This window comes from Camelus ferus, chromosome 33 (assembly GCF_009834535.1).
Source record: "Camelus ferus isolate YT-003-E chromosome 33, BCGSAC_Cfer_1.0, whole genome shotgun sequence".
Taxonomy (NCBI): domain Eukaryota; kingdom Metazoa; phylum Chordata; class Mammalia; order Artiodactyla; family Camelidae; genus Camelus; species Camelus ferus.
In genome coordinates, this window is record NC_045728.1 from 11,240,880 (window position 1) to 11,255,724 (window position 14,845).

The 14,845-nt window shown below is 47.4% G+C and overlaps 1 protein-coding gene across 4 annotated transcripts; it reads right to left on the reverse strand.

Annotated features, from left to right (window-relative positions):
- Positions 1–1,530: 1,530 nt before the first annotated feature.
- On the reverse strand, positions 1,531–12,016 carry HINFP (histone H4 transcription factor). Of its 4 annotated transcripts, none has more exons than XM_032472476.1 (11): positions 11,866–12,016; positions 6,456–6,634; positions 5,017–5,243; positions 4,645–4,756; positions 4,313–4,465; positions 3,701–3,778; positions 3,492–3,612; positions 3,270–3,408; positions 3,054–3,178; positions 2,185–2,636; positions 1,531–1,746 (listed from the first exon to the last, which is right to left on the reverse strand). In XM_032472476.1, the coding sequence occupies exons 2-11, from the start codon at positions 6,622–6,624 to the stop codon at positions 1,718–1,720; spliced, it is 1,605 nt and encodes a 534-aa protein (XP_032328367.1). In that variant the 5' UTR covers positions 6,625–6,634; positions 11,866–12,016; the 3' UTR covers positions 1,531–1,717. The 4 variants fall into 4 exon arrangements, with proteins under 4 accessions (XP_032328367.1, XP_014406618.1, XP_032328368.1 ...); XM_014551132.2 differs by having other exon boundaries at positions 2,185–2,525; positions 11,866–12,013; XM_032472477.1 differs by lacking the exon at positions 11,866–12,016 and adding an exon at positions 6,764–9,810.
- Positions 12,017–14,845: the final 2,829 nt, after the last annotated feature.

Below are 14,845 nucleotides of genomic sequence, written 5' to 3' on the forward strand. Positions count from 1 at the left end.
GGTTAAGAGGAGACTGAGGGTACTTAGCCCAAAGAAGCCTCCCTCGTGTTCAACTACCTGAAGGCCTGGTGGGGAAAGTGGGATTACACACGTGCTGAGTGGAGGAACAAGGTGTGGGTCACAAAGTTAGTACAGGGTTCTAAAGAAACAAGCCTAGAAATGCAGCGGCTCCACTTTGGGGACGTCTTCATTCACGTTTCCTCTCTCCTCCACACTGCCATTTCTTGAAGGGGTTCTTGCAGAGGCAAAGTGAACATCCACCTCAACTTCACCCTCAAGCCCTCACTATTTCCTGCCTGAATTCCTGCAGCAGCCCCTAACTTGCACCTGCTTGCTCTCACACTCTTCTGATTTACTTTCCCCGTCATCACCAGAACCCTCGTTCTAAAAACTTGACACAGTCCTTTTGGGTGGCTTTGCCTTCCTTCTCAGTCTTGCCTCTCTCCTTGGCCTACTGCCCTTCTGGGCTCAGACCATAAAGCACTCCTTTAGGTTCGTGTATAGACCTGGTCTCCTCTGCCTGGAATAACCTGCCCGTCCCTTCATAGATAGTAGCTCTAATCACTTCCTTGATGAAGCCCCTTCCTGATCCCTTGCCCAAGTAATACTGTCAGCTTCTACTTTGAGCCTCCTAAGTGAACCCTGACAGGCCTCTCATTCCACTTATTTAGGTCTTTCCTCACTGCTGGACTGCAAGTCCCTCCAGGGCAGGTCCTCAAGTTTATTTATCTTTGTATCCTTAACACCTGTCACAGTGCCTGAACTATAGGAGGAACTCAGTAAATGGTGGATGGAATGAATGAAGAGACTTTTCTTCCTTGATTCTTTCAGCAATAGGCACTCAGTTTTTGCAGTAAGAATCACATTAGTCTTTTAAAAGAAGGCCCAGAAACCCTTTTGTGGCAGCTTCCTGCCCACACAAGACCCCTCACAGTATCTCCTTGACCTCTTCAGAATGTCAGAGACACTAAAAATAGACACAGGGCACTAAGGAGTGACTGGACAGGCCAAAAAAAGAAGGTTCTTATTTTGAAGGTTCCAACCCCTTTGAGAATCTAATGAAAACAAAACAAAACAAAACAAAAAAAACCACGATCATTTCCCCAGGAAAATGCACATCCAGACACCATTTCTAACTTGGTTCCTGGACCCTGAGTACCTTCCCTTCCCTCCACATCCACCCCCAACCCAGAGACACTGGGTCTAACCAGCACTCAGAGAGTGTGGCCATGGTAGGGTGCCCTATCTTCCTGGTGAGCCTCACTTACCCACTCTAGAGTGTTCTACTGCCCATTCCTGGCCTATGCCTGGGACCTCCACGGAGATGGTAGATGTTCCGAGAAGAAATAGAGAAGTTTCACCAAAGGTAAGGCAGGGGTGGGAGAGCAGGGAACAAGAGGCCAGTTTCAAACAAAAACAAATCCCAGTCCCTAAAAGGGGAACAAACTTAATCATTCAGCTTGTCATCTGGGCAGACATATCTCCTCATTACCTAGGCAATACCACCAAATGTAAGGAAGAAGAAATGAGTAACAGCCCAAGTCTTTCTTTTATTACCAAAAACAAATGTTACGCACACGCTCAGTGCCTCCAATGCCATCCCTGAGGATAACCATGTAAGTTCTTGGGGTTGTAGGAAGAACCATTTAGACGGAAACGACTGGCTGGTTGATGACGCCTCGGATGATTGTGAAGAAAGGGCCCTTGCAAGGACCAGTTACATGTCATCCCTGGACCTAGGGTCCCCTAAAGATGGGAGTGGATTCAAGTTGCTGAAGGACTTTAACCACTGTTCCCGCACATCTAGGGGGTTATGGTTAAGCCTGACACTACCCCATTACAAGAACAGACACAACTAGGGTACCCCCCTCAAAGAATCCAAACTCCTCAGGATCCCCACAAATCGTGGTGTGGCAGAAATGGGAAGACGTCAGTCTGCCAAATGATGCCAGCTGGGTCCAGAGTGGACCACACTGCTCTCGGCACCACTCCTAAGGCATCTGTTGGACCCACTAGGGGTACTGCCACCAGCCGGGCTCAAACCCCGCGCCTGGGGGGTAGCAATGGTCAGGCGCTGCAGCCTTTACATCATTACATCACCTGGACTTCCAGCTCCTCAGCTAGTCCCTGAAGCTTTTCAATGACACCCCCTGAGAGGGACTCAGAGGCTGGGGGGTGGCTCACCCGGGGCTTCAGACAGCACATAGTAGACAATCCCTCGTTCGCCTTGGGTGTTGGTCTGATTCACCATGTGGATGACAGGGCTGGGAGTGTCCTGAGAGGCTGCCAGGGATGCCCGCTCATTGCCCCCGCCTTCCTCTTCCTCTTCAGCCTCTTCCACCTCTTCCTGAGGTCCTGGCTCCCCCAGCACTGTTTCCAGAATGATCCCCTGCAGGCTGCTCTCATTCAGGGATGCTCCCAGGCCCGATCCCTCCTGTGGCTGCCCCAGCAGCTGTTGGGTCAGCTCTACACTCTCATAGCGAACCAGCTGCAGCCGCATGTAACCGTCTTCATGCTCCTTGTACCTGGTGAAGGGGGAGCACAGGGGGCAGCAAACACGGGCAGGGGGAGGCAGAAATGGCTTGGAGATTGGTGAGGTAGGAGACAATACGAGGGAAGGAAGAAGCCCTAGGATTCTAAGTGATGGAGGTAAAAGACAAAAAAGATTTTTATTGGAATATTTAGAAGAAAAGGCAAGATGGATCCTTACTCAAAATGGAGGGGGAGGGGAGAGGAAGGAGAGAAATGATCTGTGTTGGATGGTAGGATTGTCAAAGGATTTATGAGAAGGCCATGGAGCTACAGATCAGGACCCTTAGGCCCTAGCTCTGGTTCTGGCTGCAGGACTTCTGGCATCATTTATTGGGTTTGGCATCGTGCCTTAGATTCAAAACAAAAATCAGAAAAATAATCTTTGCCCAACCACTGTTCTCAAGGTTCCTTGAGCCTAAATGGAGATGGTTGATACCAAAGGATCATCAAATTCAAGGTCTGTAAATTGTTGAATGGCATGGGGAAAAATGTGGGAAGGAGGGGGTTGTTGAAAGACATACCGAAAACGGGGGTGTCCTGAAGGCCACTTGAACTGGTGCTTCTTGCGAAGGTGTACAGTGAGGCTGTTGCCCCTTGTGAAGCATTTGTCACACACGTGGCATCTGTACCTTGGCTCTGAATCTCCCTGATGGGGAGCAGAGGGAGAGTAAGGCCAGCTTCTCCTCCTGGCTCCCCCACACTTCTGCAGGCCCTTCGCTACCACCAGCCCCACTCACTTCATGCACTTTTCGGTAATGGGACTTGATAGAGCAGAGCGAGCGGGCACTGAAGGTGCAGTTCTCAAAATCACACCTGTAGGCTGGCTCCTTGCTATGGGTATCCAGGTGCTTCCGGAGGTCGATTAGATTCTTGCAGCTGCCGGGAGAGGTAAGCAAAGGTTAGAGGGCATGGGGGACCCTGGAAATTGAGTCTGATCTCTGGGCCCTGTTTCCCCTTACCTGTAGTCACAACAGTCACATTTAAAGGGCCGGTCCTCACTATGGCGAAAGCGCATGTGGTTTCGGAGGGAGGATGGCAGCGGGCAGGTCATGTCGCACAGAGGGCACTTATAGTGATTCACTGAGAGGGGCAGAGAGCAGGCTGTGATCTGAGGGCCAGTGGAACCTCGGAGGGCAGGCCAGGAGGATGGGGGTGACTGGCCACTCACCGTGGTTACGCATGTGGTCCCGCAGCAGCCGCTCTGTGGCAAATCTCTTGGAGCAGTGAGAGCACTGGAAGTGTTGCTCTGGTGGGGTGGGCAGAAGAAAGGGTGGGCTGTGGGGGATGGTGAAGAGGCAAAAGAGAGCGAACCCGGGAGGGGGGAACCATCCCAGGTGGAAGGAAACCTCCCCCCAAGAGAAAAGGGGAGCCTAGGGAACTAGGGATGGACATAGTATTGTGGAAAGAGCATGGGACTTGGACTCGAAAACCTGAATTAGAATTCCGGCTTGACCACTTACTAGCTGTGTGATCTCAGGTAAATGATTAACCTCTCTGAGTCTCAGTTTCCTCATCTGCAAAAAGGGGGATAAGAAGCCTACCTCATGGGGCTGCTGTGAGGAGTCACTGAGAAGAGCTATGACACACAGTAAGCACGGAATAACAGTGTCTAATGAGTCTCAATCAGCAGAGACTGTGCGTGGCAGATGACTGAGCCTTCAAGGCAGATGTAGCCAAGTCGCAGATAACTTCAGGGGCCTCCTGTCCTGGGAATATGCCTCCAACCCCTACCCCAAGCAGGACAGCCTGCACCCGCTCCCCTTCTACTCTGATTACTTACGATCCAATGAGGTCTGGCGACGGATGTGATCTAAGAACTTGGTGTTGTTGGCAAACATGCCCCCACAGGTGGGGCAGGCCACCACCTTCTCCTGGGTGTGACTGCGGAGGTGCTCTCGAAGCTTAAAGCGGTCCTTGAAGGTGCAGGTACAGTCTGGGAAGGAAGGCCCAGTCGGGTCCAGCCACAAACCCTCAGAGTAGGCTGTGGTACCCCCAAGTCTCTCCAGCAAGTAGCCAACCTTGCCCTGTAGGACTGGCCCCACCCCTAGCTGCCCTAACCCCTTAGCAACCCCAGGGTTTCTTTGGAGGTCAGAAATTAAGGAGTGGCCCTACCTTTCCAGCCACACAGCACCACGTGGTTGTCCTTGCCGACTGCCTGGTATTCACAGCACAGGCTGTGTGCTTCCACGTGCCGATAGAACCACTCGGGATTGTCGAAGGAGCTCTGTGCCAGGTGCAACTTGGGGTAAGGACTGAGGGTAGGTGGAGGGACTCTTACACTTAGGTGTCCGAAGAGGGCTTCTTGGCTCTCTCCCAAATTAACTTGGTGGGGACAGGGAAGTTTAAGCGAGGGGGCTACCCGGAAATGGAAGAGGGATACTAGCAGAAACCTCAGGAATACTGGGCATCCCTGAAAGGGTCAAGGCATCTTGAGCTAAGATCCCCAACTTCCCTCCATCCCTATTACCAGCTCTGCCTGCTGACCTCACAGTGCTCCCACAGACACAGGAAGTGCTCAGGGATGTCAGGGATGAGGTTGCGGCTCTTTAAGTCCAGGATGCAGGGGCTGAGATCAGCCTGGCTCTGCAGGGCCTGCAGCCCCCATTGCTTCAGCTTGGTGTGGTAGCAGTGGAAGTAGACGTGGCGGACGAGATCAGAACTGTCCAGAGAACAAAAGCCACACTCCTGCCACAAACAGGAGAATTCTTCCTCTGCAGAAAGGGGTTTAGAAGGAAGAGTGTGATACTTTCCAAAGCTCTCCGTTCACTTAGCAGCAAGTGAGGAGGCTGGACTGACTAAACTACCAGGAGTTCATTCAGCAAATACCAGTATTTAACGACCACTAATTGTGTGCCAGGCACCGGGGATACAACAAGTAAAAGTCCTTGCCCCTGCACAACTTTCAGTCAGGGAGAAAAAGACATCAAATAATCATGTGTATGATTGCAACGAGGTGGAGGGCAAGTGTGGTCTAGTCAGGGGGACTGTGTACAAGGCCCAGTGCCAGCGACGCAGAGACGACAGGTGTGGCTGACATGTGCTCGGAGTTTCTGCTGTTCCAGGAAGACCCTGGGACACCTCCCACTCCTTCCTGTCAAACCGAAAGCCCTTCTTTCTCCCATGTTCTGCCTTCTCTAGAAGGCCCACTGACTACTCCAATTCATTTCCTGTCTCTCTTGCATCTCTCTGAGCACCGTATTTTCAATGCTTTATAGGGATTTACTTGTTTTAAAAGTAGATACTTAGGAAAATATAATAATCCCCTAATTTCTCTTTTGTATAAGTATTACTTGACTTTTGAAGCTATTAGTTATAGTTAACAGGTACTAGACATAAAACAGAATTGGAGGTGGGGGAACGAGAGCTCTATCTGTACTTCCTATAGAACACTGTTTTTCAAACTGTGTTGTTTATCATTAGTGGGTAGTGGAATCAATTTAGGGGATAGCAAACCACATTTTTTTAAATGATAGAAAATAAGATTGAACATTTCAGATAGCATTTAATAAAGGCAAGTATTGTCTTAAGTATTTTTTAACTTTTGTGTACAGGGTTATGACGTAAAATGTATACCTAATTGGAGTGAAAACAAAGTTGCCAACAGTTTGTACAATATGATCCTGTTTTAAAAAATAAAATCATATTTATCTAATTTATGTATACACATGCAGAGAGAGGTCAGAAAGAATGTTCACTAAGTATTGCTCATAATTGACTTTCGATGGCAGGTTCATTCCATAATCTCTGTTGAATGAGTTTTCTATAATCAATCTGCAATGTTTTTATAAACAAACAAAAAACTCCCACATAATTAGGAAAATAAACCACTGCCCTTGCAGGCTGCCTTCTCCCTCTGGGGCAAGGAAAATCAGATTTTCCACCATCCCGTGAGCGCCTTCCCTTCCTGTGTCCTGCTCCCTTACCGAGCGGGTCCTCCTCCTCCTCCTCCCCAGAGCCCTGCAGGTGCTGCTGCAGGTGCTGAGTAACGTGTTCGCAGAACTCCTCCATGGCCGAGCACACAAAAGAACAGGACCCCCACTCACACTGTAGCCCCAGGTTCTCCTTTCGGGGAACTTTCCCAGGAGGCGGCATGGCCTTCACCCTAGAGGAGTAGAAAGAAATCAGCAGCTGCAATGATTCCACCCAAGTGTTGCTGGGGGTCAACAGCTGGGCAGGCAGCCTGCCTAGAATCAGGAGGCGTTTTCCCAGTGACCTGTGAGAAACCTCATGCCTTTTCAATGAGGATGGAGTACTGGTTCCTCAAACCTCTGGAAGCTGTCTGTTGTCCCTGGGAAAGGAGAACACAAATTAACATTATTGAATGTGTGCCAGGCTCTGAGCTAAGAACTTTAACAGACATTTTTTCAAGAAGCTTCAGAGCAACCTGCCAAGAAGAAATTATTCCTACAGGAGGCAGAACAATGCTCAAGTTCAAAGAGATGGCTTTGGAGAATGACTGGAGTTCAAATCCAGACTCCTCTGTCCACCACCCACTTAGCTGCATGACCCTGGCCAAGTAACTTAACCCTTCTACTCCTGAACAACCTCACCTTTGAAATAGGGATAACAAACTCTTTTGCTTTTAATTTCACACTTCCTGTACACCAAGCATCTTACTAAGCACTTTATTTACATTGTGTCATTTAATTACCAACACCACCCACTGAGTTAGGTACTATTTTTAACTTCATTTGTAGGTAAGGCCCTAAGGCTTGGAGAGGTTAACTGGTTTGCTCAAGACCACACATAGGTCACACTGACTCCAAAGTCCATATTCTTTCTAATCCACACAGATGAGCCTAGAAGCTCCTTATTTCTTAATGTATCAGGTCATAAGTTCCCCACTAGACTTTCAAAATGTCATACAAACTCCTTTTGCCTAATCTATCCAGTGGTCTACTCCACCATTGCCCTAACATCCTCTGAACTAAAATGTAAATTCCATTTGACATAAGAGGCAGTTATCTGTCCAGTTATATACTGGGTGTATACTAGGCATGCTTAGGCATGTAATAAATATTTGTTGAAAAAGCTGAATGAAAAACTAAAAGTTCGCAATCTTTAATATGCACACAAATGCAGTTTTCCAGGCCCTCACCTAGAGGTTCAGATTTTGGAAGGATGGGGTTAAAGCTAGAAATCTGCCCTTTTAACTTAGCACCCTAGTTGTGATGGGGGTAGTTCTGGGAGCAGAGTTTTAGGAACAATAAAAGAATAGTTTTCCTCATTAAAACAAAACAGAATGACAGATGACACTGCAAGCAAAATCTCTGGGGGGAGAAAGAACATTAATAGGCCCTGACTCTGTCCCCTGACTATTGTCTCCTGCTTGAGGATTCTCACTGATTCTTGCTGACCACACTGTGGTACCCAGGAAGGGAGTGTTCCCTCTGGTCTATATGAAATAGGTGGGAACTCTGAAAAAGAACTTAACTACATACTGAGAAGGAAAAACCCAGAAAATACAAAATGCATAAAATCCTTCACGTCTGTAAGTATAAGAACCTACTATACCTAAGTGCTTACCAAAGAAACCCCCTCTTAATCCACAGCCTTGCTGCTCCTCTGAGAAGCAGCCAGTCACCCCTGGCATTCTGGGGTGTGTGTGTACCTGGGGTTGCTGGGCTGCTCACAGAATAATACTGAAGCCCTATTAGGAGAAAATGTGGACTACTTTCATAATCTGGGGGAAGAAAAGGTAGGGAAAGTCGTCTAAAGTCAGACATAACAGCCCAAACCTCCTCTGCTACCTACAGAATCAAGTCCATTGAGCATGGCATGCAGTGCTCTTCTTCAACTGGCCTAAACTTACCTCGCCAGGAGCTGGGTAAGGAAACTAACTCATATGAGGGCCTACCATGTGTCAGCCCTGCAGAGAGCCCTCTTCCAAACTTCCCTTCATTTGGTGCCTTGATTCTAATCCAAAGATCGTGCTCTTCCCCCGACACCTGTCTATTAATTCCCTCTTCTTCTCTCATTCAATTATTTTTGTTCCTAAACACATTACATTCTCCTAAAACTCTCTGCCTAAGCAACTTCTACTCATGTTTCAAGCCCAAATGTCCCCTCCTCGGTGAGCCCTTTCCCAACTCACCCAGGTACAGGTGAAATACCCTACCCCCTGTACCCACAGCACTCTACACACACCTTCATCCCAGCATCCTGTTAAATGGAATGGAATGTGTCTCCTCTAGACTAGGAGCATCTCAGGGCAGGGACCATCTCTTCACTTCTCATTCCCAGCATGAGCACAGAGCTTCGTACCCTCAAGACACTCAATAAATGTGAGGATATGACTACATTCCAAGAAGCCTTCCTAAACTATCCAGCCCCTCAGATGACTCCTGCTTCTTGGTCTGATGGCCAGCATAGATGAAACCAGAAAACCTCAACCTTTTTTTTATGCTGCCCATGGTCACTCATGGTTGTTTTGTGTTCTATTCTCATTTACCCAACTGGACATTAGCTGCTTCTGAGTATATACCACATCATGCCCATGTCCCTGTACTGTGTCCAGCACAAGGCTAAGCATAAATATTCTAAACACATAGCTATTGTCAGACTGGTGGATAAGGCCCAAGAGACAGGCTCTCTAGATATACAGAATGACTTGAAACTAAGGCAAAGCTCCCTGAATCCCTCTTTCACTGTTCCCCCAGCTTTCTTTACTTTCTTTCCCTGTGCCCTGCTTGTTTCTACCCTGGGGAGCTGTAGGACAAAGTAACTTTCTGGTCCCCACTCCTCTTTCTATAAGCAAAGAATGCAAATGAGGGTTCTCAGAAGACCTGGGTTCAAGTTTCCTGTCTCAAATGAGTTTGCTCAGTCTAGAATATAATAGCTATTTAGTATCTACTACATGCCAAGCACTGTTCTAAGTGTCTTATATGTATAAAAATTCATTGATACAACCACCCTATTGAAGTAGGCACCATTATTACCCCACTTCACAGATGAGGAAACGGCCCAGGTAGGTTAAGGAATTTACCCAGATCACAAAGCTAGGAAGTGATGCAGACAGAATTGAGAGCCAGGGAGTTTGGCTCCATTCTCTGCCAACATCTTCCCATCTTACCTCTTGTGAATGAATACTACAAACCATATCAGTAAACAAAGAATGCTGAAGCCATCAAGTCATCAGTCGCTGCTGCTACCCCCTACAGTGAAGACAAACAGGCAGCCCGGTCTCTGGCAGCCTGAGGGGACTCAGAATGTGACAGCTAGGTGCTTGTCAAAGAAATGATTTCAGTGAGCCCAAATGTTTGCTCCCTCCCATAGATAGAAAAGCGCTAAATTCTTAAACTTGAGGTGTCTGATTTTCTTCAGTTAACAAGTAATCTTCTAACGTTCCGACTACCTGGTCTTTGTTGTAAAACTCCTATATATCCTGGCTCCTCCCCTACCTCTTCAGAGTAGTCCCTCAGAGCCATCTGGGAGGCTACCATCCTGGGCTCGAAGGAGTTTGAGTCCTCAGAAATGTCAACTGAATAAAACATCTCAACTTTTAGGCTTCGTACTTTCAGTCGACACTCTTCTTGTCTGATTCTCTCATCCCCACAAACATTGTATCTGTATACAAAATACCCAAAGCATGTTTTATTGAGTAGCTATTTTGTCAGTTTCCTCCAATAAGCTGTAAGCTTCTAGAAATCTTGGCCTGTACTCTGTTCAGTTCTAACTTCAGGTCCAGCGTGTACCTACTACATGCTCTTTTAATGTTTAAGTAAATCTGTAACTTACTACTTTACTTTTGGACAGATCACCTAGCTTCTCTGACTCTGTTTCCTTAAATGTAAAATAGGATACTGATATCACAGCAATGGGCGAAGGATTCAACACATTTGATAGAAAGCTCCAACTTTTACTAGCTATGTGACCTTAGGCAAGTTACTTAAGCCCAGGTTTTCCACGCAGCATGGGAATAATCATGCCTGACTTCACTGAATTGATTTATTTGTTAAGCCAGATAATGGATATCAAAATGCTTAGTATAACACCGCTGGAACTCAACATGTGCTGGCTTATCGTATCCTTGCTTCTGGGGGTGAGATGCTCAAAGGACGAATTCTACGAAAAGACCTAGAAAGGAACAACCTCAAGGATTCCAAAACTTCCTTTCATCATGATGAGACAGGAAGAGGGCAGGGCACAGCCGTTCAACGAATGCTACAGCAATTAACATCAAAATGGTGAAAGATTCAACCCCCAGTAGGCACTGAGGCTCAACATGGTGGGAGATTTGACTTCTAGAAGATCTTTAGCTTTATTATACACTCATTGTAATATATTAACATGGTGAATAACATGCCCACAGGCACCATGGCAGTCCAAAGCTAGCCACAAAAAGTCAGAGTGGGAAATGGCCAACTTCCTGGGAATCCCAGCCCCTTCCCCAGACTAGTTAGATTGGTCCTTTCACTTATTAGCGTATGAAGCCCCTGAAGACATAAAAACTGGCAACACGGTGCCTCAGGGCCGACCACTCTGTCTCCCTCTTCTGAGATGGCCCACACTCTTGTCTATGGAGCATGTACCTACTTTTAATCTGAGCACCCAACCCCCACACCTCGTGGCCTTTCTCTTGCCTTTCAATGTAGCTCTATGAATAAATCTACCTTTACTCAACTGTGGCTCGCTCTTTAATTCTTTCCTGTGCGAAATCAAGGACCCACACTTGACAAGGCACGTCCCAGGGGCTCACCAGAAGCCTGGGACACGGCACTCCTCACGCCCCACATCCGTTTTTCCTGCATCAATGAGTCATAGTAAGAAGCAATCAGCAAGTACTTAGGAGCATAAATTCTAACTCAAGGCACCGAATGAACCCTGAATAGTATATAAAAAAAGGAGGGACCCAGGTCCAGAACCTCCTAAGGCCTCACAATTTGGCCAGAAGAAATAAGACTGATGTGTTTAGATAACAACCAAAACAAAGCGCTCGAAGAGGGAGAGCTGTACCGGAAGAAATCCCAACGGGCAGGCGAAACAGGAAAGGCTTGCACTAAGCGGTGAGGACCGGGCCCCTGGGGCACGGGTAAAATTCGGAAGGAAGGAAGGAGACCGACTAGAGGGGTAAACCTCTCAGCCGCAGCCGCGCAGGCTTCCCCCTAAGACCTGGTGGTGACCGTGTGTCAGCGGCAGTGAAGCCCCAGCCTGGAAAGCAGGGAAGTTCGAGTCGGGATTGCCGGCCGGGGACGCTGTAGGCGCCAGGCCGACCAGCTTGGCCGTGCTACAAGAGAAAGCCTCGCCGAAGCGACCGGGGGAAAGCCTAGCATCGGCAGCCGGCCCAGAGCGTAGCCCGACGCCACCCCGCCAAGCCCGGAGCCTTCAGCTTACCGTCTGCCGGCTCTCGGGTCTCTTCAGCTCTCCTCCCACCTCACACCGTCTTGGGGAGGGCGCTTGAGCGACGGCCGAAGACCGCCAATCGGCGCTCTCGGATCCCTCTAGCAGCCAATCGCAGCTGGGACTGACGGAACCCGTGCGCGACCAAAACACGGAAGGGGCGGGAGTGCCGGGCGGCGGGCAGCGCGGAGAGGTAGCGCTGCCGGCGCCTAGGGGCTGCAGGCTACGAGCGGGCGGGGATCCCAAGGGCCCGAATTCCCCCAACTGCGCAGGCTCGGCGCACAGAACCCACTGGGCATGCGCAAGGCTCGGACTGTGCGCGGAGTAGGGTCGCCTTCATCGCGTTGCTCACCGCCCTAGCTGGCCGCGTGGGCGGCAAGGTGGAGGAGGTGGCAGTGCTCGGTGCCCAGAGCAGTCATCCCTGCTCGGCTCAAACTGGGGGTCCTTCACCCTCTTAATCTTATTTCTTAAATATCAGTATTTCTTGTGCCATCTTATCTTTCCCCCATATCTCTTCTATCTGTGTTACCCGACTCAGTGAACGACTCCTTCAAGTCAAACCCGGCAGTCATGCTTGATTACTCCTTCACACGTCACATCCGAGTCATTGCCAAGTCCTGTGAATTCTACCCCCTTAAACACAGGATGTCTCAAATCCCCCCTCCCCCTCGTTCTTAATCTTCGCCGCCCCCTCTCTAGTTTATGAACGACGTCCAGCCCGGGTGTCTACGCTAACTTAACTGGTTCCGCTGCGTGCACTCCTGCTTCCCACCAAACCATTCTCGACGGGGCGCTCAAAGTGACCTTAACAAAGAGCAAATCTGATCAAACCATCACCCTGCTTTAAACACTCAAAGGCATTTTGTTGGCCTGAGGGCAAAGCCCCAAAACCGCACTGAGGCTTTCTAGATCCTTCAGCATCTGAGTCCTGCATACTTCTCTCCAGCCGTGTTTTGAGTGCTCCTCAACCTCACTCTCTGCTCTGCAGCCCCGCATTTCTTTCGGTTTCTCCACCACAGCTAGCCGCATTTCCTCTCTTGCCTTGTACTTGCTGTTTCTTCTGCCTGGAACAATCTTCCCCTTCTCCCTTTCCCACGTATATTAGACTGATTCCTACTCATTCTGGTCTCAGCGAAGATGCTTCTTTTTCCAGGAAGTCTTCCTGGGCATCCCTTTCCTGTAATTCTCCATTACGGCTCTATCACATTGTGTTGTATTTGCATGTTTACTTGTCTGTACTGTGCACCAGCCTGAGTTCTGTGAGGGCAGGCAGGGACTTTGTGTGTTCTTCACCCTTTGTAACTCCGTCACTTAGCTTAGTTGCTGAAACTCAGTTAAGACTTCAAGACATATTTGTTTAAAAAATTATGTACCTTAGTAAAGTTCATTGGTATTGATATTTATTGTGTTCTATTTTCTAGCCTAAATAGAAACATATATAAATTTATATAATCAGAAAACACATTAAATATTTAGTATAAATAAAATGAACTTAGATGCTATATAAAATAGCCGTGTCATAGTATAATCAGAAATTTGTGCATGAAGTTACTTACTAACAGCAGTGCATTAAGCTCTGTCCCTATTTTAAAATGTAATTCAAAAGTAACAAAAATGTATTTTATCAACTTTATCCATTCAAAACCACACAGCTAACTTTATTTTAATTCAGACTTACACCACTAAAGATGGCTCTTAGCCTTAATTTAGCAATTTCATGAAGAAAAAGTTCATTCACAGAGCTGTGTAGACTCAATTTTTACAAAGCAAAAGTTTCTGGATAGCTCTGGGATCCACACATATGTTTCCAAAATTTGAGACAGTGTCTTTCTGTCTAGCATAGTTTAACTTCCATCTCAATCTGCTTCTCTTGAAAACAAGCCACAATTTTGGCTGGATAATTCTGACATATCCGGAGATTTGTTCTTTAAAAGCTGACACAAAATCTTAAAGCACAATTCATACTCATCAAAAGCTGTTGATCTCTTCTGAAAGTGTAAAATGGCTAAAGCTGATTAAGTTGTATTTTGTGTTTCTTTTGTGTTCATTTTTTAAATCTCTGTTTTTGAAATGTGATCAGGCATTTCCTCATTACAAAATACGTGATTGCATTGAGGTTCTAAGCAGCTCAGCACTGGAAGTCAAGTACAACTTCCAGTCACCATCCACTCAATCCATAGGTCCAACAGGAATCTGAATACCTGTCCTACCATTAACAAAAGTTTCTTGTGAAATTTCAAGTTCAGTGTGTTTGGAGGGGAGGGTAGAGCTCAGTGGCAGTATGCTTGTTTATTATACAGGAGGTCCTGGGTTCAATCCCCAGTACCTCCATTAAATTAAATAGATCAATCTAATTCTCTCCTCCTCACCACCCTCCCAAAAAAAAGAAGAAAAGAAAACTTCAAAATTTAAAAAAATTCAGTGTGTTTAGCTGTCTTGTCATGTTGGTAAACAAACCACTCCTCTGTGAACTAAGAGTTGAATTTCTTAGATCAGGGGAGGCAGCTTGATAAATCTCTTTGAGTTTTATGACATAGAATTTGGCATGTCACTAAATGCAAATTAACCAAATATCCATCTTCTGCCATCCTTAATAAATATCCCATATTCTCTGACTAGTATGGACAGGAGCATGGGGAAGATTAACAATTACATGCTGCCTACCCAAAGGCAGGTGCCCTGCAGCCCCCGTGATGTAGTAAGTCAGAATGGCAAGGCTGGAAGTGACCTGAATGATTATCTAGGGCACCCTTCGTTTTAGAGATGAGGAAGTTGAGGTCCAGAAAGGAGAAGTGGACTGTTCAAGGTCACTTGCTGTGTCTGTGGTACACTTTGGTTTTCTGTTCCTGGTCCAGTGTCTGTCTGACATCCTGCAGCAGTTTGCCTGGTTCAAGTCCTGTGTGAGGTCCCAGAGAACAGGAACCAGGCTCTCAGAGTTTGCTAGTATCCATAACTCCCTGAAACTTGCCCACAT

Bases quoted from the DNA above. Each gene is read 5' to 3' on its own strand.
- HINFP (XM_032472476.1), bottom strand. From the start codon at position 6,624: ATGCCGCCTCCTGGGAAAGTTCCCCGAAAGGAGAACCTGGGGCTACAG. The intron at 4,757-5,016 runs GTCAGCAGGCAG...CACCTGGCACAG, and splicing joins GTCTGTGGGAGCACTGTGAG to AGCTCCTTCGACAATCCCGA. The intron at 3,179-3,269 runs GTGAGTGGGGCT...GCTCCCCATCAG, and splicing joins ATTACCGAAAAGTGCATGAA to GGAGATTCAGAGCCAAGGTA.